The 27,975-nt window shown below is 43.8% G+C and overlaps 1 protein-coding gene across 5 annotated transcripts; it reads left to right on the forward strand.

Annotated features, from left to right (window-relative positions):
- Nucleotides 1-453: 453 nt before the first annotated feature.
- Nucleotides 454-27,958, forward strand: SYNJ1 (synaptojanin 1). 5 transcript variants are annotated; one of them, XM_076066873.1, is made up of 30 exons: nt 454-473; nt 4,654-4,833; nt 4,971-5,057; nt 5,726-6,008; nt 7,981-8,206; nt 8,407-8,490; nt 8,953-9,014; nt 9,625-9,721; nt 9,944-10,122; nt 10,218-10,299; nt 10,414-10,566; nt 11,859-12,012; nt 12,756-12,779; nt 12,904-13,095; nt 13,434-13,515; nt 15,637-15,777; nt 16,255-16,447; nt 16,843-17,001; nt 17,402-17,558; nt 17,960-18,077; nt 18,666-18,869; nt 19,015-19,093; nt 19,286-19,460; nt 20,335-20,466; nt 20,677-20,787; nt 20,970-21,037; nt 21,800-21,869; nt 22,844-23,274; nt 23,560-23,576; nt 23,749-23,884. In XM_076066873.1, the coding sequence occupies exons 2-29, from the start codon at nt 4,710-4,712 to the stop codon at nt 23,569-23,571; spliced, it is 3,879 nt and encodes a 1,292-aa protein (XP_075922988.1). In that variant the 5' UTR covers nt 454-473; nt 4,654-4,709; the 3' UTR covers nt 23,572-23,576; nt 23,749-23,884. The 5 variants fall into 5 exon arrangements, with proteins under 5 accessions (XP_075922988.1, XP_075922986.1, XP_075922987.1 ...); XM_076066871.1 differs by lacking the exon at nt 23,560-23,576 and having other exon boundaries at nt 23,749-27,958; XM_076066872.1 differs by lacking the exon at nt 23,560-23,576 and having other exon boundaries at nt 13,437-13,515; nt 23,749-27,958.
- The last annotated feature ends 17 nt before the right edge of the window (nt 27,959-27,975 follow it).

Genomic DNA, 27,975 nt, shown 5'->3' on the forward strand with positions numbered 1-27,975 from the left:
TTAGTTTCCAAGAGCTGGCTTTATATAATTTAATGCACAAATGAACACATTCCTGCGGAGGGAGCTGGTAGGAACGTTGGGTTGCTCGGTCAATGGCCAGGGTCAACGGCGGCACCACGTGGTGTATTCCGCACAATATGCCCGACTGTGAGGGTGGGCACAAGCCGGCGTGAGTAGGTTAAACGTTGAGTTTTATAAGGGCACCACGGGGTGACCAGCCCCTCCCCACCCAGCCCCTCCCCACCCTCCCCTCCCCATCCAGCCCCTCCCCACCCAGCCCTACCCCTCCCACCCCCACTCAGCCCCACCCTCCCCACCCAGCCCCTCCCCACCCTCCCCACCCAGCCCCTCCCCACCCTCCCCTCCCCACCCTCCCAGCCCCACCCCACCCATGTTTGGATGCACGACGGACGGACACAATAATCCCCTGTGGGCTGGTGGTGTAACCAGGAGGTTCCTACACAGTATTAATGGTGTGTATGTATGTATTATTTGCAGGACGAGACCAGTGGAGGGGACGGAGAATTGTAACTGTGATTCTTCTCACTCGCGAGACGTGAAACTTCAGGGCGGATGAGTTCTGTCAACAACAGCAACACAATGTCAATATTGATCACCAGCAGCTATGATCAATCCACTGCTGGATGAAGGCATCGCCACAAAGCCGTAGTGTCGGTTTTAAGGATTGGTCACTGTGGAATTTAACGGCGGGGGGGGGGGAGGGGAGAAATAACAACATTATTTGTAACGCTCTTGTTTTTTTTTTAAGTCGCCTGTTATTAATCGGGCAACGTTCGCATTTACAAACCGACACATTTTCTCACGTTAAATAGCATTCAACGTTGCCCTGTATACGGAAAAAAAATGTGTCAATATGTATAATGAAAAAAAAACGCGCGCACGTTTCAAACAAAGACTGATAGATGTAGGGACACGGCAGACTGATATTTTGTTTTAAATAAATAAATATTATTCGTTATTAAATTCCACGGCAGCCGACAAAAATTGCAATATCCGCTATGCGGAAAAACCCGCGCGGCCATATTTCCCACTCCGCTTTAGCCGTTGCTAGGGGCCATTGGCCATGGAGATACCCCTCAGCCAATGGTGCGCGGACGTTGCCGACCCACGTGCGCGGTGTCGTCCAATCGCAGTCGCAGATCGATGGCCCTCGCGCTAATCCGCGCTAGGGATTTTGGAGGCGGATGCGGTCGAGCTGAGCACGGGGCGCAGCGTCAGTGATGTGAGCGCGATCATCGGTCCTCGCGGTAAAACGTTTACGATGTATTTAATAAATACATTCCTCTCGATATTATTAAACGATAATCTCCACATTTTTTTACGGTCAAAGTGTCCACGGGCACACCGTGGTAACGACAGAGGCATCTCCCCGTTCGTTTTGCATTGCGATGTCGCAACTGTGCAATGCCATTGGTGGAGCTGCGCTAGTGGATTTGATTACATTTTTGTGATGTTTTTTTTTAAATATATAATACTAGTGATTAAACACGTAGAAGTACCTGAAGTGATTCGTTGGGATTTCTCGCTATTAACGCTTGTTATTGCTCACTGTTAATAACCTGAAGGGGCTTCGGTGTGACCGTCCATCGGCTAGTTAAGCTGCCCGTGTCGATGCGCCGGTGTCGGCAGAGGTAGGTAGGCCGCACGAGCTGAGTGCGGTGGTCATTCTCGACATCGTTCAAAGTCAAAGGTGGTCGGCAGATGGCAGTACAGCAAGTGGGCCCTTGAACTTGTCTGCGTGGACCGTTGCTTGGTGCGTTTTTGTTTGGTTATGTAGGTTTCCTTTGACATATAAACACTCCTTATTTAAATAAAATTGGCAAACATCCCATCTCTGGCCGTTGCGCATAGCGACTTCAGAATTGGCGTGCGCTAACCATTGCGCCACAGATCACAACAGTCGTAAGACATTGTAACGTCAATTGTTGGCAGACACTTATAGCAAGCATCCTCCGGGGTTCTGGGTTAGAATTGTAGTTTCAAGCGTCGCGAGTTGATCATGGTCTCAGCCCCGTAACCAGTAAAATAAATAGGTTATGAACATGATTAAGCGTTTTATAGGTCTGAGCATTACAGTTCAGTTTAATGTAATAAAGGCGTATTGCATAGAGAATAAAATGTCCTCCATAATGCAGTTCTTTGGGTTAGGTCGCGTAAATATAAATGTGTCGTTAAACCCGCCACCACCCGACACCCAATTAGTAAGGTTTGTCACGTAAACAGAACGTGCCAATTCGTTACTAGTACAGGAACACCGGTGTGTTGGAGAGCAAATCCACAACATTTACAATCTGAGTACGACTTTTTGCCAGTAATTAATAAAATGTAATTAATAAAATTCATTTAGCACGTACGCATGGAAGGGGGAGGTGTTAACCCAAATGCGTACGCTTGCGTATGGCGGGGGGGGGGTCTACTGACAATGTACGTACGAATATGAAACGGGAGGCTGGGGTGAAGCCTCGATAATAATTTGTCTACATTGGCCTTCAAATGAGCCACAGTTCAGTTTCTTCAGCTGTTCAGACAACAAGTTACTGCCGGGAGAAGTGAGACTGTGGAAGAGGTGTCACTCGCGTGCCACCTTGCCCGCCTTGACTGCGAGCAATCACGCAGCTCAGCAAAATCAGTGGCCAGGGTACGCGACTTGATTCTTTAATGCAGTCTGTCTGCTTAAACACGTGAATATTATTAATCCTCGATCGTTTCTGCGTGGATTAAATATCGACCGTTCTATAGGATTCGGGGGGGGGGGGGGGGTGTCAGGCGAACGTACGCAGGTGGGGGTGGGGGGGGTGTAAAAAGTCCGCGTGCGTACAGGGAGGGGTCAAGTTTTGACAGATTTTATGCGTACCTACTCAATGGATGGCCCCTTAGTGCAGACCTTAGAAGTAAAGTGATGTAATCCTCCCTGGCCGTTCTCTAGCACGGCGTGGTTTCACTGCTCGAAGTGAGCTGTTGGAATGATCAGTTCTTCATAATGTAACAAAACACCGTTGGCACAATCAAATATAAATGTGAGTATAACACATCACTAGAAGAAGATACAGAGTAATTTCTTGCTCGAATGAGCGTGGGAAGCTTCTCATCTGTCTTAAGACAGTGTTGGAGAATCCACATTCATATGGCGGGGTTGAGTCGGTATAGATTACGAGAGGTGACTTGTTCACAAAGTGGCTACTAATTTTATTGAGCCCATGTGGATGAAGGGCTCGGTCGCCCCTGACGGAATTTAAATCGCAACCTTGAGATTGTGTCGTGCGTTCTCACTGCGTTGCAACCCTGGGTGGTCGAATTACTAATTCATGTCATTCCGTTATTAATCGTGCACTTGAGGGTCACAAAACTACACAAGCGTTCATGAAACTTTGCAATATAATGCGTAAAACATTAGTACTAGTGTAGTGGCGTATTTTCAACACATCTGCACTGCACCTTTCTGTTCATCTTGTTAGTTATCCAATGTATCTTCATACTCACCCACGTAGTATCCTCATCCACCCGCCTGTCCACTGTTTGGGTCCCCTAACGCCTTCGAGTGCCTTGAAATTATTTTGCATTTAGATGCTTTCATAATTTATTCTGTAAATGTATTGCGTGCAACGTGGCCATGTAGGTATTTCGGTAGAAGCAGCTGTTGGATTACAAAAATAAACCTCTTGGGTTCTTGAGTGGCTAAAATGGAATGTACAATGTACAGTATGCGTAATTGATGTCCTTTAACCATGCGAGCACCGGCCTTTGGACTGGGACTGAATGTGGTTACATTTAAATAATGTGTTAGTTTAAATGTGCGCTGTGGTTCACTCTTGCCAATACAATTTAATGTTGATATCCATTTTGTCACGAAGAGACCACTTTCGACAGTGACATGGCTCAGCAGTAGCCTGTTGTCCACTTGGTGCAGAGGTTCCTCGTTAGTATCTGGCAGCCCGCCCTGGTGATTAGTGCTGGAATATTAATAATAAAATACACAGAATCCGCTTTACAGGTGCTTTATTTGTCAGAATTTGACCAATACCTTGACACATAAATACTATCTCTGTAAACGTTACAATTTTGTTGAGTGGTGGAGGGTTAATGGCAAGAATTGTGGCATAAAAATGTGATGTGGCCTAACCCAAACACAAATGTGGATCACTGCATTAGCTATGGAAACCTACGTTTTGAGTAGGCAAACGTGTGCTGACATCATGGTCCAAATTTGTAAAGTTACATTATTAAACTCTGTAAAACGTAGTGCGTTCATGATAGCCTTCTGTTATAAAACTGGCGCAGATACTAAATTAACGATATGAATTTTATGGATTATTTAGCAATTTCCCCGTATAGATTCAAGGAAAGCAACAAGAATCGAACTGATAACTCGATGTATGCTGATTATTTTGTTAAGTAAACTGGTTCAGTGGCAAAGCCAATGCCGCATAGCTTATGGAAGCGTTTGAAGGCAATGTATCATAGCGTATTAAAGTTACGTAGTATCTTATACACCGAACTAATATCTGCGTGTGCTCTTCTATTGTCACAGCTGTATTTTATGTATTAATTGAACAGATTTCACAAATCTGGAACCTGTGTCAGAGTATATTTACATATTGATGGTGACTTTGTTGTTTTCTGTTTTCTCTACAGGCCAACTTGGGAGACTGTCTTCTGAATTATTATTGACAAATATAAGAAAGGGGAAAATGGCGTTGAGTAAAGGATTTCGAGTGCTCCAAAAGAGTGAACAGAACCTCTACAGTGTGATTTTGGAAAACCGGAACCGTGAAGAATGCCTTCTTTTTGAATCTGGAGCCATCGCAGTGCTGTGTATGTATTTGTGGTGTCATTTTAGTTTTGTTCTGCTTGTGTTACGCTTATAATTGAGGGCATTTTGATTGGTCTCACTCAAGCCATGAATCAAATGTACACGTGTATTTGTCTAACTGGTTTGCTTGTTTTTGTAGCTGCTGCTGAAAAAGAGGCGGTGAAAGGACAGTACAACCGCCTTATGGATGCATATGGATGTCTTGGCATGCTGCGCCTCAACATGGGTAATGCAGTTTTTGTCGCAATGCCACAAAAAATAAACTCATAAAATCGAAACTGTCAAGTAGATATTCTTGCACCGTTTCACCCATAAAGCCATCTGTGCATGCTTGGTTATGTCACTTGAAATGAAATCACTGTAATGATTTCAGAAAAAAATTGTCTCGTAGGCAGGCAGGCATGGAACGATTTTCCCACCGTAAAGTAAATTCATTATCACAACTAGGGATTATAATTTGATTCAACTATCTTATTATATTTTACCCTCTAATTTATATTCTCATATGTACAGTTTTGTCTGCTTTAATATCCTAAATGTAATGTTGAACATATCATTTGCTTAAGTTGCAACGAATAGGTCTTCGCATGCTCAAATTGATTAATCTACAGTATCTTGAGCAGTGATCTATTTTAGGAGTTTAAGCGAAGAATATCTTAGGTGAGGCGTTATTTGTATGCTGTTTCAGTGTTATTTCTAAGAGGTTGAGCCAACTATAATTCCCTAAACACATGTACTTTTGGAATTTGAATACTAATGGTAATCTAATTACACCATTAACATTTACAGTGCCTTTTTAAATTCACTGCTGGATGGAGACATTGGACATCTTTAGCTTTTGAATTCTCTTGAAGCTTGTTAAAACAAATCTCAAATTTTTTCTCATTACTGGAGATGGTAAAGGCGAGGTGATTCTGCGCTACCTGGTGCTGGTGACGGGCTGCGCATCAGTGGGCCGCATTGTTGACTCGGAGGTGATGCGTATCACGAGCGTCGAGATGGTGAGCCTGCAAGGAGACCCGTCGGACGAGGACCGTGTTGCAGACCTGCGGCGCCTGCTTTCCACTGGCACCTTCTACTTCTCCAGCAGCGGCGGCGTAGGCAACACTTACGACCTGAGCATCAGGGCTCAGTTGCAAGGCCAGGGCGACCCGGCGCAACATAACCCATTCTGCTGGTGCGCCTGCTCATTAAGTTTTGTTGTGTACATTTTCAATTCTTTACTGTGACAGGGTTTCCTCCCCCCCCCCCCCCACAGATTGTATCTTGTTTGTGCTATTGGTGTTATGTCGTGAGACAAATAATATAATTAATTCGTGACTCTTACAGGGAAGTGCATTATCACTTGTATGGAATGGTTGCAGAAGGAGATATCGCAGGACAAAACAACTCAACACATCAACAATACTGCCTTATAAGGATATTTATATCATCGGCAACCTTTTGTGTGATGGCCCATCTTCAGGGCACATACTGTACAATGATTATGAACACTAGAACGCAGCATTTTAATACTTGCTCGGGTAGATTTATGAAATTTTAATTATTTAACTCCGAGTTGGAATTTGCCAAACTAAGTGGTTGCACCTCAGTTCCTTGACTTCAGAGCAATCTGTCCATGTCCATCTTCTCTGTTATGAGTTTTATAATATAAGCATCTTGCTCAAAGGCATTGCTGCATTTATGTTTAAACTACTAATGTTTACATTGTCATTGAAGTCGGAATTACATTATCCTCTAGTCGGTAAAATTAACCCACATGGAGAGAACTGTATAATTGAACCATATATTATGCTTTATACCAAGTTTCATTTAATTATTCAAAAGAACAAATTTGACCTCAGGTCTTCGCTCATTTACCAGCTTCACATTCCCTATTGCCGTACAAAAACTGGAGGAAGGGCCTTTGCTATTGATGCCCCCAGGGTCTGGAATGCTATTGCCAATAAACTGCAACTTGAATCACTACCTATGAGATCTTCACTCAAAACTGCTCTAGAGGAGTTGGACAACCCTAGCTGCCACTGCTGTTCAGTGGCCTAAAATATGGCTCTAGATTTTGGTGTTATAATTTATTTTTGTAGTTTATTGTTAAAAAATTCGGTCACAGTCCCTATGATCACTGTTACATTGGATTTATGGCTTTTATTTTGGTGATTTCGAAAAGTTTTTTTTTGTTTTGGCCATGTTTTTGTTTATTGTAGTATGGAGTTAGACTGATGGCCTTAATCTTAGTTGTCTTGTGGTTGTTGTTGTTATTTGTCTTCCATCCCACTGGGATTTTTGCACACAGCGTTGGTGTATGGTGCTATTTCAGGAATATTTTGATATTTTTTCCTGTATTTTCTGTTTGCACAGTCACATAATCACTTTAAGATGTTTTCTTGTTCATGTTTTTGTTTGTTGCGGTTGCACCCGATTCAAGAGCCGAATGGCTCACAGGGCTATACCAAATAAATGAACTATGAACTATGAACCAGAAGTTAATTATTCAAACTAGCAGTGACTGAAAACTGGAAATGTGTCTTATGACATCACCAGTAGAATTGATATAGCTGCCAAAGTGTTGCTGTATTCTCTCTGCCTGAAATAGATTCCATGGCCTATATCCACTGTTACCATTACTTATAAACAAACCTGTGTTTCTGGTTGTTGGGTAAATATTGTTTCTTTTTTGTATACTGGAGGAAGGCCCTTTCAGCTAGCAAGCTGGTTTTCAAGGGTGAGCCCCAAGGGATGGGGGTATACGAATGGCACAATAGAACATTTCAACAATTCAACAAAGCATAACAGTTAAACCTCACCTAAACAATAAAAAACATGCAAACACATTTCTAGCAGCAAAACGCCTGAGTGAAAGGGATTCACCACAGTGCATTGTTGAATTTAAATCTTTATAAGCACCCTACAATACTTTACAATGAACATTGACTAAATTATATTACACATTTAATATTGTCTTAAATCATGCTTTACACAGGGGAGCTCTTCCCACGCTGAACACTGCAGACACAGAGGCCGCTGAATGCCTCAACACAGTTTGACTGATTTAAATTTTTTGGACATTATCCTGTATGTCTTGCCCATGTATCATGGCCGTATAATGAAAGTAGCCTCGGCACGTGTCGCTGACCCGATATTCTCGGCAGGAACGCGGCGCTGCACGTGCCGTTGCGGCAGTGTGGCGTGGACTGTGGGGCATGGCTTCTACGAATCATGTGCGGCGGCGTGGGTGTGCGCACGCTGTACGCTGCGCACCAGCAGGCCAAGGTGTGCGTGCTGGCGCGGGTGAGTTGTGCCCGTGCTGGCACACGCTTCAATGTAAGGGGTGCTGATGACTCCGGGCAGGTTGCCAACTTCTGCGAAACTGAGCAGGTGAGTTTTATGACAATTCTGACAGTTTTTTTTAATATGTGAACAGGGCCCCTTGTTTTGTATGTAAAAATGTCTTAAGCAATACGGCAGTAAGTGAAACATGATGATGACTAAGGTTACGATATAATAGATAACTCACGATGAAAGTGTATATAATTTTGAGAATGTAAAAGGATGAGTTTTTTTGCAATCTTTTTCAGATAATTTTTATAGACGATGAGGTGACTTCCTTTGTCCAACTCCGTGGGTCGGTGCCTCTATTTTGGGAGCAGCCAGGGCTACAGGTAACTGATTGCTATTTATTACACGCTTTTATTTAACTCACTCTGTCTGTTGTCGTCGTTGTATCCTCAAATCTTGTAACTCAATTTTAACCCACTTCCCAATGTGGTATCGACTGAAAACTTGGTATACTTATGTCATACTGATGACAATACTATATTCTATCATTAAAAATAAAAACATATATATTTTTAAACAATCTTTTTTATATGTTATGTTTCGGCTTGGGTCTAATTGTCCACGCTCAACTGACGTTGGCTGTAATTGACCACGGTACCTTACGCTATGGCAAGCTTCGGGGCTACTTCCTGGAGTCGTGGAATTCTGCCATTACTCGTACGGTACATTTCATTAAAGCGTGTTTAAAAAAAAAAGTTTTTTTAAATATTACTTTTCTATACATTTTTAACAAATCGTTTGCTATCCTTAACACAGTTTGTAATGCAATATGTGTGCTTCATTAGGTGGGATCACATCGTGTCAAAATGTCACGGGGTTACGAAGCAAATGCCCCAGCTTTGGACAGGTTAGTAGAACCCTAGTTTTTTTGTGTTGCAATTATCTTCAAAAATGTATAATTTTCAATGATGGCTTTTGGTTAATATGTTAGCATCACAGGCATTGATCCATATTTGCTTTTTACATTCGACCACTTGGTAGCCAAAATTCCTATGATTAACCCTCCACCACCCACGACAAGATTGTCACGTTTACGAAGTTATTATTTATCACAAGCATTGTTGGCAGCTTTATTCATTCAGTCATTGGTCTTGGTCATGGGCAGTTACTGGCTTTTTCAGCACTTTGGTCTCAAATATTTCACATAGTTTTCAAGTCGTACAAATACTAAACATTTTGTAAAAAACACAAAGTAGTGCATTGGTGAATATCTTTCAAACTACAAAGGTTAATGCTATCGTAAACAATACTTACAAATATATACTTTGAGTGCTATTGAGAGAGCTGTTTTGTATTATACCGTTATATATACTTTATATCTACAAATATTAATACCGTAGCTTACCACAAATAGGACGTTGGAAGGAGGCAGAACTGAGAATCATAACATACAATGACTTAAGTATTGTCCATATGATTTATTAATCTGTTATTTTTTGTGTTGGCATTTGCCACAGACATTTTGCAATGCTGAAGGAGCTATATGGCAAGCAGATGGTGGTTAACCTTCTAGGGAGCAAAGAGGGAGAGCACATGCTAAGCAAGGCTTTTCAGGTACCCATCATAATTTCGCCATAGATATACATGTATGTATGAGTTCGTGTGCTCGTGTAGGTGGGGAGTAGTTGTGCAGTGGTCCGTGTGCTGTGCGATAAATTCGGCCGCCTGCTTTCAAATACCTTGTCATTGCTAACATCAGTGGGAAATTGTATCTCAACCTGTCCTGTACCTGCCATGAACTAATTAAAGAGCCGCTGCTTTGTTTACGGTGTGCAGAGCCACATGCAGGCATCTCGCCATGCCAGCGACATCCCCATGCTCAACTTTGACTACCACCTGCTACTCAAGGGCAGCAGCCAGCGGTCCGAGAGACTCCAATCTGGGTTGGGAAACAAGGTGCGCCCCTTTCTGGAGCAATGCGGCTTCTACTGCTTCCATGAAGGTGTTGTGAGCAGGTAGGATATGGGACTGTGCCCTATAAAAGTCGATGAGTTCCGTTTTGTTGAACCTTTTCATGTGAAAGTTGCACATTTTAACTTTTCTTTTCCAGAGTCCAAAAAGGGACCGTGAGAACAAATTGCTTGGACTGCCTGGATCGGACAAACTCTGTGCAGACCCATTTTGCCGTTGATGTAAGAACTCCCGAACACCCACTCTTTTGTTTAGTTGACATGTGTCTTTAATGCATTCATGAGCATTATTTAATAATCACTTCATGTAAAGTGCCATATTTGTGGGTTCTGCAGATGCTGAAGAGGCAGCTCGAGGACCTGGGCCTGGCTGAGAAACCCCAGATGGTTGCTCGTTTTGACGAGGTGTTCCGTGCCCTCTGGTCTGCAGTCGGAGACCTGGTCAGCAAAATGTATGCCGGCACTGGCGCACTCGAGGGAAAAACCAAGGTACATGTGTAGCGTCGGAATTGCGGATGCACGCACCGCTGGTATCCACTTACCTGCAGTTGCAGCCAGAGGTCGGAAGGGTGTGCTAGCCTGAACAAGGGTATAGAGAGGGAGCCGGATCCAAGGGAGGCTGGGTTCCCCTCCCCTATCCCAGGTGGGGGGCTGGGAGGGGGCCCTTCCAGGATCCTCTGGAAGGTTCCAGAAAGGGGGCGGTACCAGGGGCGGAGGTATCCCCTGGAGGTGTATAAAAGGGGCACCCCAAGCACAGCTCGAGGCAGTGCTACGAAGACCGAAGACTGAAGGCCAGCTAGACTAGGACCTCGAGCCCGCTGCCCTTGTAAAGGCCGGGTCGAGCTTGGACCAGTGGTCGGACCCGTACCTTGGCTGGATGGGGTCGGGATAGCCTCCCTAGTCAGGACCCTGGGACCTCGAACCCGACGTCCTTCTAAGGGCCGGGTCGAGCTTGGACCAGTGGTGGAGACCCGTACCTTGGCTGGGTCGGATCAGATAGCCTCCCCTAGGGCACTGATAGCCGGAGGGCTGAGAGTTGAGTTGGCTAGTGTGAGTCACGTGAGCCCGGAGACTGTACCTCCCTAGATAGGAGATGTTAAGGGAGTTATCTGTTATTTAACAATAAACCGTGTTGCCTCTACGACAACGTCTCCGTCTCCTGGGTGGGGAGGGTGGGGAGGGGCTTGGTGGGGAGGGGCTGGGTGGGGAGGGTGGGGCTGGGTGGGGGGTGGGAGGGGTGGGGCTGGGTGGGGAGGGGCTGGTCACCCCGTGGTGCCCTTATAAAACTCAACGTTTAACCTACTCACGTCGGCTTGTGCCCGCCCTCACAGTCGGGCATATTTGCGGAATACACCACGTGGTGCCGCCGTTGACCCTGGCCATTGACCGAGCAACCCAACGTTCCTACCAGCTCCCTCCGCAGAAATGTGTTTTTTATGTTGTGTACTCTGATTTTTAAATGTTTTCCCAATCGTTTTACAGACTTGGATGTTTTATTTACTGTGCATACAATCGTGTTTGCATAAACTACCTTCTTGTGTGTTGTGTACCTTCCTGCGGCGACGTGTATTGACGGTGCTGCGTTTTTTCTTTTCATGTCCCCTCTGCCATCGTTGAACATCTAAATGGTGAGAATCCAACATCCACTGAAGTAGTTGAATACGTATCCCCAAACTGCACTTTGTTGCCGACTCCAATGTATGCAAGGTGGGAAGCCGAAAGGTGCGTGGTAAATGCAGGCGCCGGTGCCATTCACAGGCCTCCACGGGGAATTTTGGCAGCTGAAGGACGGCGCACGTTCCGTGACGCGCACCATCCAGAATAACTTCTTCGATGGCGCCAAGCAGGAGGCCATGGATCTGCTCCTTCTGGGATGTGCGCTCAACAGTGAGGCGGCTGACAAGGCCCGCACGCTGATCTCGCCCACCACGCGTGGTACGGCTCAGTGGCTGCAGTGCGATGCAGCATGATTCTGTCTAGCGCCTAAATGCACAATCGTCAATAGACGCTACTTCTTGCATGCAGATGGATGCATAGTCACTATGTCCATATGAATTAGCCAGGCAATTGCTTCACTTGATGTGCGGGAAATTGCTTTAATGCCTCTTGAAGTTTAAGAGTTCATAGTGGTTCTCTATGTGGTGAGTGGTCTGGACATTGTTTCCGATATCGCATCCCAGGCTTTCTTTGAATACCACTTTTGAAGCTGGTAGTGGACAGATCAGCAGTGAGATGTATATATTGGATTGAAGCTGAGATTAGGAGCACTCCCTTTAAGAGTGTGCTCCTAATCTTACCTCGTTACCTGTATAAAAGACACCTGGGAGCCAGAAATCTTTCTGATTGAGAGGGGGTCAAATGCTTATTTCCCTCATTAAAATGCGAATCAATTTATAACATTTTTGACATGCGTTTTTTCTGAATTTTGTTGTTATTCTGTCTCTCACTGTTCAAATAAACCTACCATTAAAATATAGACTGATCATTTCTTTGTCAGTGGGCAAACGTACAATATCAGCAGGGGATCAATTACTTTTTTTCCCTCACTGTATATTAACCAATTATTAATAATGAACATGAGCACGAGGTTTCACAATTGACTACTCATGTGTCTATCCATGTAAATTCACCTCATGTTTGTTAACCTACTGTCTATTCTGCCTTCCATGTCCATGCAGGGGCTGAAAACTTCCTGCAGACAGGTATCATATATGTTTATTTTCACACACTATGTATTTTCTGTCTGGTAGCGTATCGTACTACTTTTAACTAATCGTCAACGAAAAAATAACTGTTTGATTGTCGTCGTTGTGAATTTGACCGCAGCGTCTGCCCGCTTGCTGCGCTCGTTGTGCGAGCGTCATGGAGAGTACACGCACCCAAAACGGCTGCGCGTGGCTATCGCCACTTGGAACGTGAACGGGGGAAAAACCACGCGCAGCATTGCCTTCAAGCACCAGACGCTGTCAGACTGGCTGCTGGACAACCACAAGCAAGCTGCCATCTCTCAGTTTCAAGGTACTGACTCACCTGCACGCACTTTTATTTTTTCCCCCAGACCATGGGTTACATTTTTTGGAGGGGAGATTTTCTTAATTCACATTTTCTAGAATAGGGTGCATTTCCAACAATAAACATCTTTATACAAAAAAATATGTGCATTGGAAGTGTCGTTGGTGCCGAAGTATAACATTTTTAACTTATAGTGTTTTGTCTTATTTTTCCTTTAAATCGTAAGGGGGCTGAGGGGGAAAAGTTATGTGCGGTGTCAAAGGAGGAAGCATAGTGAAATTGTGAATGGTTGATAGTGATGCAGAGTAACTAATGGAAACTTGCGTAAAATTGCTTGTGTGCAGCAGATGACACTCCTGTAGATGTGTTTGCAATCGGGTTCCAAGAGATGGTGGAGCTAAATGCGGGAAACATCGTGAGTGCCAGGTATTGATGCACAGCTCATCCACACACATACAAACATTGGTCATAATCCTATGCCTTCAGTCCATGAAGCGTCCTTTCCATACACTTTTTTGTGACATTTTAATTCATAATAACTACCACTACCCGCGTATATGCGCGGGATATATGGCCGGGGTGAAGGGTGGATGGAGGGAAGGCGTCACGTCAGCACCTACAAATCTGGCGCAACACTGTGGGATGTCATTACGCAGGTGTGCGCGGTGATGTCACCACTGTGCACTTCCCCGCCTGGGCGGCAGCCAGAAAACCAGTCAGCCAGCAAAACTTTTTGTTTTAATATATATCGTATCAGAATGCAATTTGTAACGCGGACAATTTTCACGTAAATAAATGGCCGTAATTTTGAGGTGCTGAGCCAAGCTTGGTGTCACACAAAATCCAGGCGAAATATCCGAGGCCTTTAAGAATCTCTTAAAGGTTGGTGTAGATTGAATGCTGCGGTGGTGCAGCGGGATGGCGTTCTAGATTGCGGGGGGGTACCACAGAGAAACGACGCCTGCCGGTGGCGCTCCTGCTCCTTGGTAAAGAGAGGAGGTGCTCGTCGTACAGCGCGATATCTCTACCATGAGTTGTAGTGCATGGTGACAGGAGAGCGAAGAGAAATACGTTGGACAATCAAAAGCAGAGGCAACGCTGGGACAGGCCAGGCGCTCTTGTATCGCTGATGCCGAAGGCAATGGGAAGCCAGTAGAGACTACAGAATCTACTCAGTCTTTGAAATGAGAATAATTTGTGTTGATCTTTACTCTGGTATCTAACTGCATGTGTGCAACTTGGGTTTAGTACAAAAAACAATCAAGAGTTAGTTTCTCTCGTGATACATTTCTGAGACGTATTGCTGCAGCATACTGCTACTGGCCAGGAGGTGGCAGTACAACATTGGTTATGTTGAATATTGCGAGATTCATTTACAGTGTGTAACAGTTTAACATGTAGGCTTTCGCGACCAATATCCATAATACAGGTTTTTTTGGGGTTAGATCGCGTAAATATAAATGTGTCGTTAAACCCGCCACAACCCGACACACCAAATTAGTAAGGTTTGTCACTTAAACATAGCATGGCAATTCGTTACTAGTACAGCACGCCGGTGTTGGAGAGCATTTGGGTTTTACGACCCACTCATATTTACACGATCTAACCCAAAAAACCTGTATTATGGATAGTACGTAACAACTCATTTTTTCTTAATTAAACGGCACACTGTTCATCCTTACCTAATTCACACACAGATTGGGTGTTGAATATTAGACAAGCCCTTTCAAAATGGTTAGCCTCTGCAATGCCTAGCAGACTAATTTCCGCATTTACGTCTATTTAGATGATGTATAGGCAGTAAAATTAGATGTTGGTCTATAGACAGCTGATTCCAAATAAGAACGGGGAATTCACTGATAGCTCCATTCCTCATGATGCAAATCTATATTCAAATGTAACCATTTTACTTACATTTTAAACATAATTATAAGCAAACTACTCGTCTATATGTAAACTTCCTTAATTTCACAGTTTGTTTCAGCGCTACACAGTGCTAAATGTCATCTCTGACGATGTCACTCAATCTCCCTGCCATCTCTCTGTATCATTGGCAGAAACATCAGCTCACCATATATTTTTCCCTTGTAAGGTCATGTTAATTATTAATTATTTGAGCGTTAAATTTTTATTTAAAGCTTTCGTGACTGCAGGGATTCATATTCTTGGTTCTTTCGGTAAAGTCACGTAGAAGGGAAACAATAAAAGAATAAAAATATTAAACAATAAAATTCTCACGAAGTTTCGACTGCAACACAAGCAATCATCATCAGGTGTGAAAAGCAAGAAAATTGCTGTGGTTTTCACAACTGATGATAATTGCTTGTGTTGCAGTTGAAACGTCGTGAGAATTTTGTTGTTTTATATTGTTATTATTTTATTATTTCCCTTCTACGTAACTTTACCGAAAGAACCAAGAATATTTGAGCGTTCTTTTGCGTTATCCCAATTTTTGTGCCTTCTGGGAAAGTCTCAAGATACATTGAGAAGTATCTGCAGAAATGAATGTAGAATGTAATTTTCTTGAACAAAACGTGTCACTTGCAGTACAGAAAATCAGAAGCGTTGGTCAGTAGAGCTGCAGAAGACAATCTCACGTGATCACAAGTACATCCTGCTGACCTCCGAGCAGCTGGTTGGGGTTTGCCTCTTCGTCTTCCTGCGCCCTCACCATGCGCCTCACGTCCGGTATGCTGCACCCTATGCAGATTACAGGCTTGTACATGCACAATCCTCCTTTTGTCAAGCCACTGCTGGATGATGACCTTCCCTCTCCCTGCAGGGTTTTGGGGTAATTAAACCATATTTCATCATGCTGGTTAATGTGGGTTGCTGAAGTTATCGAGCATAGAAGTACATTACAACATTTGATGTTGTTGAACTGCCCTCTGCCACCTATCATGTAGCTCTGCAGCTAATAATACATGGTGATTGCCCATACACACACTGTCTAGGCTCAATGCTGCTTAGCATCTGAGATCAAGCGCATTCCACATGAAAACTGCCTTTATGTATTTAACTTTTTTATAACATGAAAAATATGTGTTTCTTTGACCAACTATTCAACAGTTTACAGGGATGCTTGAACTGTAGCATTTATGTCAGTAAACCTCTGCTTTTATGTCCAGACATGTTGTCACAAGCTGTTGTGTTTTCTTCTTGCAGGGATGTGGCTGTGGACACGGTGAAGACAGGCATGGGGGGTGCAACTGGGAACAAGGGTGGTGTAGCCATCCGCCTCCAGATGTACAGCAGCAGCCTTTGCTTCGTGTGCTCACATTTCGCCGCCGGACAGTCGCACACACGCGAGCGTAACGAAGACTATGCGGAGATCGCTCGCAAACTTTCCTTCCCAATGGTGACGTCCCCCAATCTTGTGTCTTGCCAATCATTATGAAAGCTTTAAATGTGTTATTCATTCGCCGTGTAACTGTTTGCCCCTGTTGTGATTTGATCGGTTGCCATTCGGGAGGTCATGAATCAATTAAAGAGTCGGTCTATTTTGTGTTGTAAATGTAGCGCCACTCGTGGGTGCAGGGTTTGCATGATCTCTTTACATGCAATGTATACAAGTGAAAAATGTATTGATTCTCAAACGCATGATTCGATGGATGTATTGAAAATGTTAGAAAATATTGTATTGAATTATTTTCATGCTGTAATTTGTATCATATGCCTATCATTCGTATGGTCTCGGGGAAACGATGATTTTGTTTTAGGGGTGTAATGAGGTGATACTGGTTTGTGCTGCAGGGTCGCGGATTGTTTTCCCATGACTACGTCTTCTGGTGTGGAGATTTTAACTACCGGATCGACCTGTCTGGGGACGAGGTGAAGGAACTCGTGCGACAGAAGAACTGGGAGACCTTGCAGCAGGCTGACCAGCTGGTGCAGCAGCGCAACTTGGGCGCGGTGAGCCGCGCTATATCCTGTGAATTCAATTTCAGAATCGATTTTTTTTCGTCTCATTTCTACCTGCTTGTTTGTACTGTTACTGGTAAATAATGCGTGCAGTTTTGTCTGTTCAATTGACCTAAGTGCGAAATTAGCATATAATTTACAAATAAGTTGTATTCATCACTAGGAATCAATTACATGGATTATGAGTGATGTGCTATGAACATAATTATTGATTTTAATTGACAAATCAATACATGGTTAAGTGTCTGCTTGGCACAGATGATTCGCCTCCAAAAAAAATTCAAAGGTGCAAACAGTTATGGAAATATATATATTTTAACAAATAAGATTTACTCGTTTATACATGCGTACTTTACGACTTTTGTATTTTCTAAATATATTTTGTATCCAGGTATTCCGTGGGTTTCACGAAGGCCGAACAAACTTTCCGCCCACATACAAGTACGACATTTTTTCTGACGACTACGACACAAGCGAGAAGTGCCGCATCCCGGCCTGGACGGACCGTGTGCTGTGGTATCGCCACAAGTGGGCCTTCGAGAAGAGTGGTGCGCTTACGGCTTGTGTTGCTTGCTTCTATGCTGCCTTTTATAATACGTTTTACACTTTTATATGACCTTTTTTATCATTATGTTTTGTTGTTGGGGATAGCATTTTAATTATCTTACAGTGGTTTGAATTGTCCCCTTTAATATTCATGATTCTCATGCCAACTAAGACCCAATGCATTTCTCCCAGTTGCCTCTCCATCCTGTATGATTCTTCTAAAAGGATCCGCACGTAATATGAGCATTGATCGAATCAAGAAGGGGTGTCCTGTTGTGAAAATCCCCTTTTTTATACCCGAATTTGCCTCTGTCATGTTTGATGAAATCAAAGTTGTAATGAGTGCTATTGAACCCAAAACTGAATCCATTTCTCTTTTGCAATGTAAACACCCTTGGAGCAGCTGACGAGCTAGACTTAGTAAATCTACCTGCCGGAGTGGAGCCTCGACTGCCTCACTTGTGGAACCCCGGAACACTAATCCACTACAGCCGCGCTGAGCTCAAGACATCCGATCACAGGTGCTGTGCATACATATGTAATCTAAAGGTTATTTTACATTGTAAATCACAGTAGTGGGCTTAGAGTAGGCAGAGTAGTTCAGAGGTAGGAGCGCTTTGCTGCCACCACTGAAATGTTGGATTCAAATCCAGGCTTCAAAAACCTGTGATGGATGCAAGTTGTTGATCTCGTTCTAGTCAGCAATTAGTGCTAAACAACCATAATTACGTTTGCATCTTAATTTGGATCAATTCCAGCTCTGAATTTAAATTATCGGTTTGATTGGCATGCAACGAAAATGACTGTCAGTGGCAGAGCAGGTGGGAAAGTGCTGTCCCTACTGTGTGGACCAGAGGTCACTTGAAGAGATCTCAGTGAGATAGCCCTGTGATGTTTGCTTCCATGGCCCATTCGCTATCACAAAAGGTTGCACTGCTTTGACTCAAATGGATACTGTGTCGCATGATATGATGCCGATTGCACAATCAGGATATAATTGGAGAAATGTTTTACATTAGAAACACAATAGTGGGCTGTTTGCAGTTGAAATGATTGAGCCGTTAATTTTCCTGACTTGGAGATTGACGAGTGATATGTTACCTTCCTAGGCCCGTGATCGCTCTGATTGACGTGGATTTATTGGAGGTGAGCCCAGGCTCCATGCAGGGGGTGTTGAGGGCAGCAATTGCTGCCCATGGACCACCGGATGCAAGTGCAGTGCTGTCCCTCGACTCTGGCGAGGAGTTTGATGACGCTTGCATTGAGCAGCTTCTGAGGATCTTGGCGGGCTATGGGGATGTCACACTTGTCCGGTTTGTGCCACTCACCTTGCACAACTATTCTTGTACAATACCCCAGTTGTCTTCAGTACATGTTTATGTAATTTGTCCACAATGCTGATCAATAACTGTGATCACTTGTATCTGCCCATGCACGTGTGTGTGCGTGCATGCATAGATTTGCAGGTAATGACATGGTGGTTACTTTCCGAGACAGTCGATCCGCTTTAGAAATTCTCTGCATCAATGGCATACAGGTGAGAGTTTTAACTCATTTTTTCATATATATTCCAACTTCGAGAGGTATTTTGTCTACTAAATATTGTGGCAGTTCTTGTCTGAATAGATTTCATAATTGGATTCGTATAGCGTTTTGAATAACGGCTGCCTTGTGGAAGTTGACTTTGGGCATGTCCTGCTACGTGGTGTGCATTACTTTGCGGAACCAGGTTCTGCGCCACATCCTGCACGTGAGGCTGAAGAGCCCAGAGTGGAGCAGCATGCTGGAGGAGGAGCTGGTGCAGAGCGCCGGTGACATGCAGGCCACAGGCGCCATGCTCACGCACAACTCCAGCCTGCTGGAGGATGACGCCTCTTTGCCCCCGGCATACTATGCAATCGAGGGTGTGTGTGTGCGTGGATGTGCAAAGGACGTAATTGCAGCACTGGCTTTACGCATTTGTGCGAAGCTAAGTCAATGTTTCCAGCAGAAATAGCAGATATCCACGCTCTCATCTGGTTTTTGCTCAATGCTTGTATTACCCATTGATCCTTATGGCGTTACCCCGGGTTACCAAATAATACAAAATGGCCGAGGCAATTAAATATTTTATTTCTGGGACACTATTTTTTCCCAGGGGTGTACTTCACTCTGCCACTGGGGTACCAATCAATCCGAAATCAGTGCTACTCCACGATGTTGAAACGCAGCGAGGGCGATTGCGCTGAAACCCTGAACGCTCGTATGCACCATAGTGCAGATGAGTCGATTGCCGCATCGCCGACCATCAACAGACTAAAAATGACTGCATCTCGGACATTATGCAAGAGCCGGGGTACTATGGTACCCCGGGGTACCGCCATTAGGTTCAATTATCTGCAGAATATACCCCTCTTGAATACATATATTGAAATGTGGCAGGGGGGGAAACAAACAAATACAACCCCTTGACAATCCAGGCTCAGCATGCCACGTCAGTCATGGGGGTTGTTTAACCAAACTTCAGCATGCTGGTCAGTGCAAGTGTTGATGAATGTGGATGGGAGGGTAGTACGATGACCAGTTTACATATCAGTTGCCACTTATTTTAGACAACCGGAAATTGAACTCAGAGCGACAGGTTCATTGCGCAGTGAATCCACTGGCCACCACTAAGCCACTTGTTACGTATATGCTATTTATATATTCTGTTGCGAGTGCTGAGGGCTCAATGATAAATCGCGAGTCCAAGGTGAAAAACATGAAGGTTTGTTTTCATCATTCACGTGTGGTGTTCAGATGAACAGGATGAAATGGCAGACGCAGAGGAAGGTGGGACGCAGGATCAGCTGACATCAGGCATGGCCATTGACCCAAGTGTCTCTCCCCGTCCATCTCCAAAACCCTCCCCTTGCCCGTCGCCGACTCACGGTAAGTGTCCGCCACTTCGTGCTTTCTAATTGCCAAAATAATTTTCCAAAATTAAAATCCACCTTTCAAATCTCCATCTGCTAGAGATGTAAGTATTATGAAATGGTTTTCAAAGACACCTACAGAAGCTTGTGTTTGGCTGTTACTTGTTATCCTATGATAAGAGAGAGTAACTTAGAGGCGTGTGCCGCATCTATGTTATTGTACCAGGTGAGGGCCGAGATTGGCAGAGCTTTGGGAAACAGACAAGTGAATCCCTGAGCAAGCCAGCTGGCCCTCCTGCCAAACCTCCACCTCCACAGAGACCTCCACCCCCCAGTGGTGAGACACACCACACTACGCAAACGCGGTGATTCTCAATTACAATAATATTCTCAATACTAATAAGGTGTAATGTTTTTTACATACACCAAAAGTTGACCTTGACATTTTTATAAGAAGGAGCAACATAGTATGGGGAACAATTGAGCCATTGTACCTGTTTGGTTGTTGGGTGTGTGTAGTCAAGAGCCAACCTGGTCCTGGCTCAACCATTCTACAGCCCACATCTGCTTCTGCTCCTCGCTCTCAAGTGAGTTTAAAATGTTATATTTTGTTCCCACTTGCCTGTCATGCTGTGTTCAAGAGGAATGTAAACAAACACCCCAATGGTATACAGGGTGTTTCAAAAAGATGGACCCGATTTGAAATTGCTATCTCTCTGCAACCACGAACCGCCCATGAATGCAACTCTTACCACTTGAAAGGGGGGGGGCATAGAGAGGGCGGGGCATAGCGAGGGCAGGGCATAGAGAGGGCGGGGCATAGAGTTTCAAATGATTACCGCTAGATGCCTCTCCCAGCGCACAAACAGCCCCGAGCCTCAGTCATTCGCAAGATGGTGACCCTACAACACAAGGGGCGTTTTGCGTTGTGCGGTTCAGTAAGACAGAATCCGTAATTGCGGTGCAGCGTGCATTTCAACGCCGTTTTGGCATTGATCCGCCAATGTCAAAGAGCATTCGTCGTTGGTACCGACAATTTGAGGAAACGGGCTGCTGTTGATGTAAGGGGAAGAGCACAGGGCGACCACGCACCTCAGAGGGAAACGTGAGAAGAGAGGCGTTTGGGACGAAATCAACTATCGTCTCGATGTTGTCCGTACAGCAGGTGGAGGGCGCATAGAGCATTTATAAAATGGTTAGTAAAACTTGATAACTCATTAAACCGTTTGCAATTTTTTGGGTAATTGTAACATGTTGCCATCGTGAAATATACTGCTTTGAAATTGGGTCAATCTTTTTAAAACACCCTGTATATTCAGTAATGACATTGTATAATTCTTGTTTACAAGGACTTGCCTCGTGTTCCAAGTCGCCCACCCCCCCCACTTCCAGCAACCCCTCCACAACACAGAAGTGCAGGTAAAGTTTGTGCATGCCAGTCTCTGCTCAAATACTCAAAATAGTTAGTTTCACATATCCAGAAAATTAATATAATGGATATAAGTGAATATTGTACAAAATAATTGACTAATACTCTTTGGTTCTTTCGGTAAAGTCACGTAGAAAGAAAATAAATTAAATAATAGAATACGACGTTATTGCAACACAAGCAACGGTCATCAGGTAGAACTTAATTTGAGAGAGAGACAAAACACAGACACGGAGACACACAGGCAGACACACAAGCAGAGAGAGACAACACAGAGACACAGAGAGAGACATACAACATAGACACACAGAGACCCAATGCCTCTGTGTCGAGGCCTTAAATAGAGAGAGAGGGGGGGGGGGGTTGGGGTAGGAGAGAGGTGGGTCTGCTGGAGCAGAGAAATTAACATGTCACTGAAAGACTCAACCAGACTGGTACATTTTAGAGAGAGTTGTGTGGAAATCCACCCCAAAGCGACCGAGGGAGAGAGAGAGCGAATAGACCTATGAGAGCTTGGTAAATTTTCTCTGAAAAGACATCTCTAAAATGTACCAATCTTGTTGAGTCTTTCAGTGACATGCTAATTTCTCTGCTCCAACAGCTGCTCCAGCAGACCCACCTCTCTCTATACCCCAACCCCCCCCCCCTCTCTCTATTTAAGGCCTCGACACAGAGGCATTGGGTCTCTGTGTGTCTATGTTGTATGTCTCCCTCTGTGTGTCTATGTGTTGTCTCTCTCTGCTTGTGTGTTTGTCTGTGTGTCTCCGTGTCTGTGTTTTGTCTCTCTCTCAAATTTAGTTCTACCTGATGACGGTTGCTTGTGTTGCAATCGAAACGTCGTATTCTATTATTTAATTTATTTTCTTTTTACGTGACTTTACCGAAAGAATCAAAGAGTAATTCCTGCAGTCACGAAAGCTTCAAATCTAGTTTAATTTACTCTTCTTTTTGTTTGTTTATATAGCTGTTGCCTCTTCAAGCCCGGAGATCGCAAAATCGAGAGCTCCTGTCAACCTACCCGAGCCACTGCTGCCCTCTGCTGCTGCCACCTCTCCACAAAACCTATCGCAGCCTTCTCCCTCACTACCTGAACCCATGCTGCCGCAATTAGCACATTCTAACCAAATACAGCAGCTGCTCATACCCATGCTACCAACTCAGTCTGCCCCTTCCCCATTGCCTGAGGCCATGCTGCCTTCACCAGCTGCTTCGTCTCCTATGCAGGAGCCCATGGTGCCCTCTCCTTCCACACAGGCTCAGTTCTTAGGCACACAGCCTCCATCCCCTTCCACTCAAGGCCTCTTGCAGGCCATGGCTACCTCCGCCCCTCAGGCTCCACCGAGAACCAGGTCTACGCAGTCCATTCCACATGCTGAACCCCCTGTCCCTCTGAAGGTAAGTGTGGAGGATAGTGATGTTAATGTTTGGCTTAAGGTGAACGGATCCTGCGTTGGTTTTTGAGAGCTTGCTTGATCACCTATGTAGACTTTCCGGGCAATGACACTGAATATATTTATGCAGGTTGTGTTGTGTTTGTATTGAGTTCTCATTGTCCTGCAAAGTGGTTAAAAACATCAGTCAGTTTAGTTCCTATATAAAATATAATAAATAGTTTATTGTGAAATTATCTGCACTCTCTCCTAACATATTTTTGCCTATACCTTTCTCTCACTCAACAAGCCTCCAGAGTAACACAGGTACCTTTCAGTGTTTCTATATGCAATTAAAACTATTCAGATTTTTAAGACTGAGTTACACATCCCTGGTGCCAAAGCAGAGAGCATCAGTTTTGTCTCGCTTTTATGGCTAATTAGATCAGTCAATACAGATATCAAAACGACTTTTTTTTCTGTCTGTGTGTCTTGACAGCGATCAAGCAGTGCCAATGTGCTAACACCCTCCCTCGTGGTGTTCAACATTGGTGAAGAGTCAGGTGATCCCAACCGTCAGGTTCCAATCCCACCTCAACGACAACGAACCCTCCATGCCAGGCCTTCTCCCATCTCTGCTGAGCAGCCGTTCAACTCGAATGTCCTCCCTCCTGTTCCAGCCAGCCGCCAAGTTGCCGCAACCAATCCTTTCATAAAGCCTTCTATGTTAGGCCCACTTTCTGCCACCCTGCCAGTCACTGTTGACAACGGTTCAGTTCTAAGTAATTGCCATCCTGTACCACCAACCCGTACAGAATCTCCCTGCCAGCCACTGGACTTCCTCAGCAACCCTCCTTTTGCAAATAAACCAATTGTGGCTAACAATTTGGCGTCCAGAATTCGTCCACCAGTTCCTGCAGAGCTACCAGTTGTCTTCAACAGTTGCCCAGAAATTAGGAGTGGTGTGGCTGCAAATAACTTAAATGGTTTGAAGGAGAGTCAAATGACATGTCCTCGTTTACAGGCCCCACCTATTCCTCCACGTATTGTAGCCACTTGCAGAATGTCTCCCAACCCCTTTGTAGTACCGGAAGAAGCATGTTCAGTCACTGCGACATTATCGTCATCGACGTCCCTACCCACACCCGCTTTCCGGACTGCCCATTCGACTCCTTTGTTAAATCCATTTGTGGCGTCAATTTCGTCGTTACCTCCTTCATCCTCGTTATCATCTATGCAGCCACTGTCATCGTCCATCTCCACAGAGGCCATCTGGAATGTCAACCGGGAAGTTGCACCCCCCAGCATAGCTGCTAGGGACCAGTTGACCGTAACTTCTAACCCCAAGCCATCGACATTACCTAAAGGATGGGTAACTTTCGACGGCTGATGGGAATTACTGTGAAGTAGTGTTTTGTGACATTGTGATCTGCGTTGGTTTTGATATAAGGGGCAGCATTGACATGTATTCAGGGTGGCAGCGTTTGGCTCAGGGAATGTTCTCCAGTCCAGGATTCTCAAATTTAAACCACATTTTACATGCCACTTCTTTGTTATGTCCCTTTATGGCTGTTAGAGATGACATGCAAAATATAGTGTACTTGTGTCTAGAGGAATTTGCAAGTGAGCAGTATGTAAATTGTTTTGGCTACTCACTCGGAAAGTGGATTCACTATATTTTTTATTAAAATGCCAGCAATGCAACATTGTTTTTATACTTTGCCCCAAAAGTTATTGTTATTTGTAATAATTTTTAAGTTCTCCATACATAATATTTTTTTTATCTGGGTTTACACATATCCTTGAATTGTCTTGGTTTTCATGTTTTACACATCGCAACAACGAACAAACGAGAGCCCTGATTACAATTTAGGAAGTTGGCATTGTAGGAAGATTCCTATTTGTTGCGAGAGCAGGTGACAATTATTTGTTTAAGCACTTTTAAACATTGTGCTTAGGCACAGCTATGTGCAATTTGTACAATGGGAATTTTTCGATTTAGAGCTTTCGTGACTGCAGGGATTCATATTCTTGGTTCTTTCGGTAAAGTCATGTAGAAGGGAAATAAAAAAAAAACAACTAACATTCTCACGACGTTTCGATTGCAACACAAGCAATCGTCATCTGATGACCTGATGATGATTGTTTGTGTTGCAATCGAAATGTCTTGAGAATTTAATTGTTTTATTTTTTATTTCCCTTCTACGTGACTTTACCGAAAGAACCAAGAATATGAATCGGAATTTTGACAAGCACATAACCTGTTTAACGTTCCATGCCACTTAAATTTCAACCACTATGCTGCTAATTTGTAATGTGTTGATATTTTGTTGATAAGTTTAGATTAAATTAGCGGGCATGATCTAAGAGTACTATTATTTTGACCTTGTATCTTATTTTTCATCTGCGTGGAGCATTTTGTTTTTATTTTTCAAATGTTTAGTTTTTATTACAGTAAATGGCTGTTACAAATGTAAGGTTTTCATTCCTTAAGGGTATTATACTCAGTGTTATCGACGATGGCCACATTTTATGTTGGTCACTACTGCCATTTAAACAGTAAAATGTATTATGATGGTTTATTCTGAGGCTTGGAATGGAACATGGAATACCACTAAGATAAGCACAAATTATATAGTATATCTATATAGCTCCACAGATCAAGACTTCCACAGAATTCAAGAAAAGGCAGCTTTCCTTTCTATAAATCAAGACAAGGGGAGCTGTCAGGTTTTTTGTTCGAAATTGTTCAAATTTTGCTTAATGACATGTCATGAGATGAATACATTTCTGTTTGGATACCCTTTTGAAGAAATACATTTACGTCATCCCATTTTGGAGAATGGCCTGAAGATTATATCAACTACTTATGAGATACTTTCAGTTGCCTCTTGCCCACACGAAGGGCACTACATTTTCTCACACTGCAAATATACGTCACGTAACAGTCTATTTGATAATTTTTTCAGTTCCAAAATCTAGCACATAACGAATTGGGTGGCAACAAAGTGTAACGTGCTAGTTTTTGTGTAGTCATTTGCGAGTGGAATTAAGACGAACACTACCTATGACAACCCAGTTTTGTCACGTGGTTGCGTTGATTTAAATCCAGGATCCCAGCAGTGCTAGCTCAGTGCTGTGACATGTGGCATTAATCCTCTCAGCCATCCGGCTTCGTAGGGGGTTTTGTAGCCACCTGCAATAACCATTTCACGACCCCTTCATCAGACACATTTGATCCGTAGTTAGTACAGTAGTAGTTCCATGTGTTACCTGCAAGCTTTAAGCAGTCATGAGGTGCTCACGTGATAGCGATCACTGTTATCAGTGCTACCCATAATCATGAGCTAATCACGTGCAGAATTACTGCTGTTATATGAGTGCAGCATCACTCCGATGAGGGTAGCATGGACGTGCTTTACCATTAATATTCCAAAGTGAAAGTTAATGTATTAACCACTAACCATATCGTCCAATGATGTATCTACCAAAGAAATTAATTTTGAGATTAGTTTCCCCTGCGAGTGGATTTAGGCCTGGCATGAGATACCACTATCGCAATGTTATCCTGGGACTAAATCAGCAATTGGAGCATGTATCGAGTTTACTACTTGCACCGTTAAATCATTTCCATGGACTCGCGCGTGTGCTTACTATGGAGCTGATATGCCAGATTGTGTTATGCTGCAGCTGAGCCCACATGTCTTGAAATGTCAAACAACACGTGCTATATATCCCGTGTGTATATTGCTGAGCACTGCTGAAGAATATTTCAACAATGATATATGTGTGTGTGTGCATATATATGGGGAGTGGTAGTGTAGTGGTTCGCACGCTGAACTATGCACTCAGTAACCCGAGATCGATTCCTGGTCACGACCCGCAGGGACGATTATCGGAACCGGTCCTGAGCCTCCCCTAGGTAGATTCAGCCTGAAATTACTACCTGGTGTGTGTAAGCACCGCTACTGGGAAGACATAGGCGGCTGGGCGTGGTGCTGGCCACCCGCCCGCTTGTCTGCTGTGCCAGCATTCATAGTTGCTCACTAACAGCGCATACCCCAACAGTCTGTTATGGCTATACAGGGGGTCTTTGTCCTTCACAGAATATTCTACATCTGGCGCGAGATTCTGGACTGTTGATGCTGAAAAATGTTTTACGTTGAATTGGCATAGCTACGTAAGAAAATGGAATTGTAATTGTATGAAACTGTAAGTTTTTACGGTCATTAATTGAATACAGTCAAGCATTTTGAAAATAATGCTTTCCATTCAGGATGTGGCCCCTGATGTCTTCTGCTTAATGCTGCTGGTTGTGATTGTGCGTTTTTTTTTATTCAGCGGAGGCTACGGCCCAGCTGAGTTTTGTGCGCTGAGTGTTTCGCAAAGATAACAAATATAACTGCTCATGCTGTGATGTGTTAAAAATGTCAGTGATCAGCTTAAAAAAGTTGACATTTAATGAAAACGATTGTAAAGCTTGGGAAAATTATTTAAGGAGGGTCTTCAGCTAAATGCATTATTTGTTGTAGCTGTACTTGGTTATTCTATGGTAAACGTTGCTTCTTTACTTTTTGAATAATGATGTGCGTAGGACTCAAGTCATTGTTCACGTTTTATTCTAGTCATGAGCTTCAGTGCATATGTCAGATTATGTTGTGAACTAATTACAATGTGTAAAACAGGTAATAAATTACTGTATAATATAAGTATTTGTGAAATAAGG

Source organism: Petromyzon marinus, chromosome 13, assembly GCF_048934315.1.
Source record: "Petromyzon marinus isolate PM22_M1 ecotype Great Lakes invasive population chromosome 13, UKy_Petmar_22M1.pri1.0, whole genome shotgun sequence".
Lineage (NCBI taxonomy): Eukaryota > Metazoa > Chordata > Hyperoartia > Petromyzontiformes > Petromyzontidae > Petromyzon > Petromyzon marinus.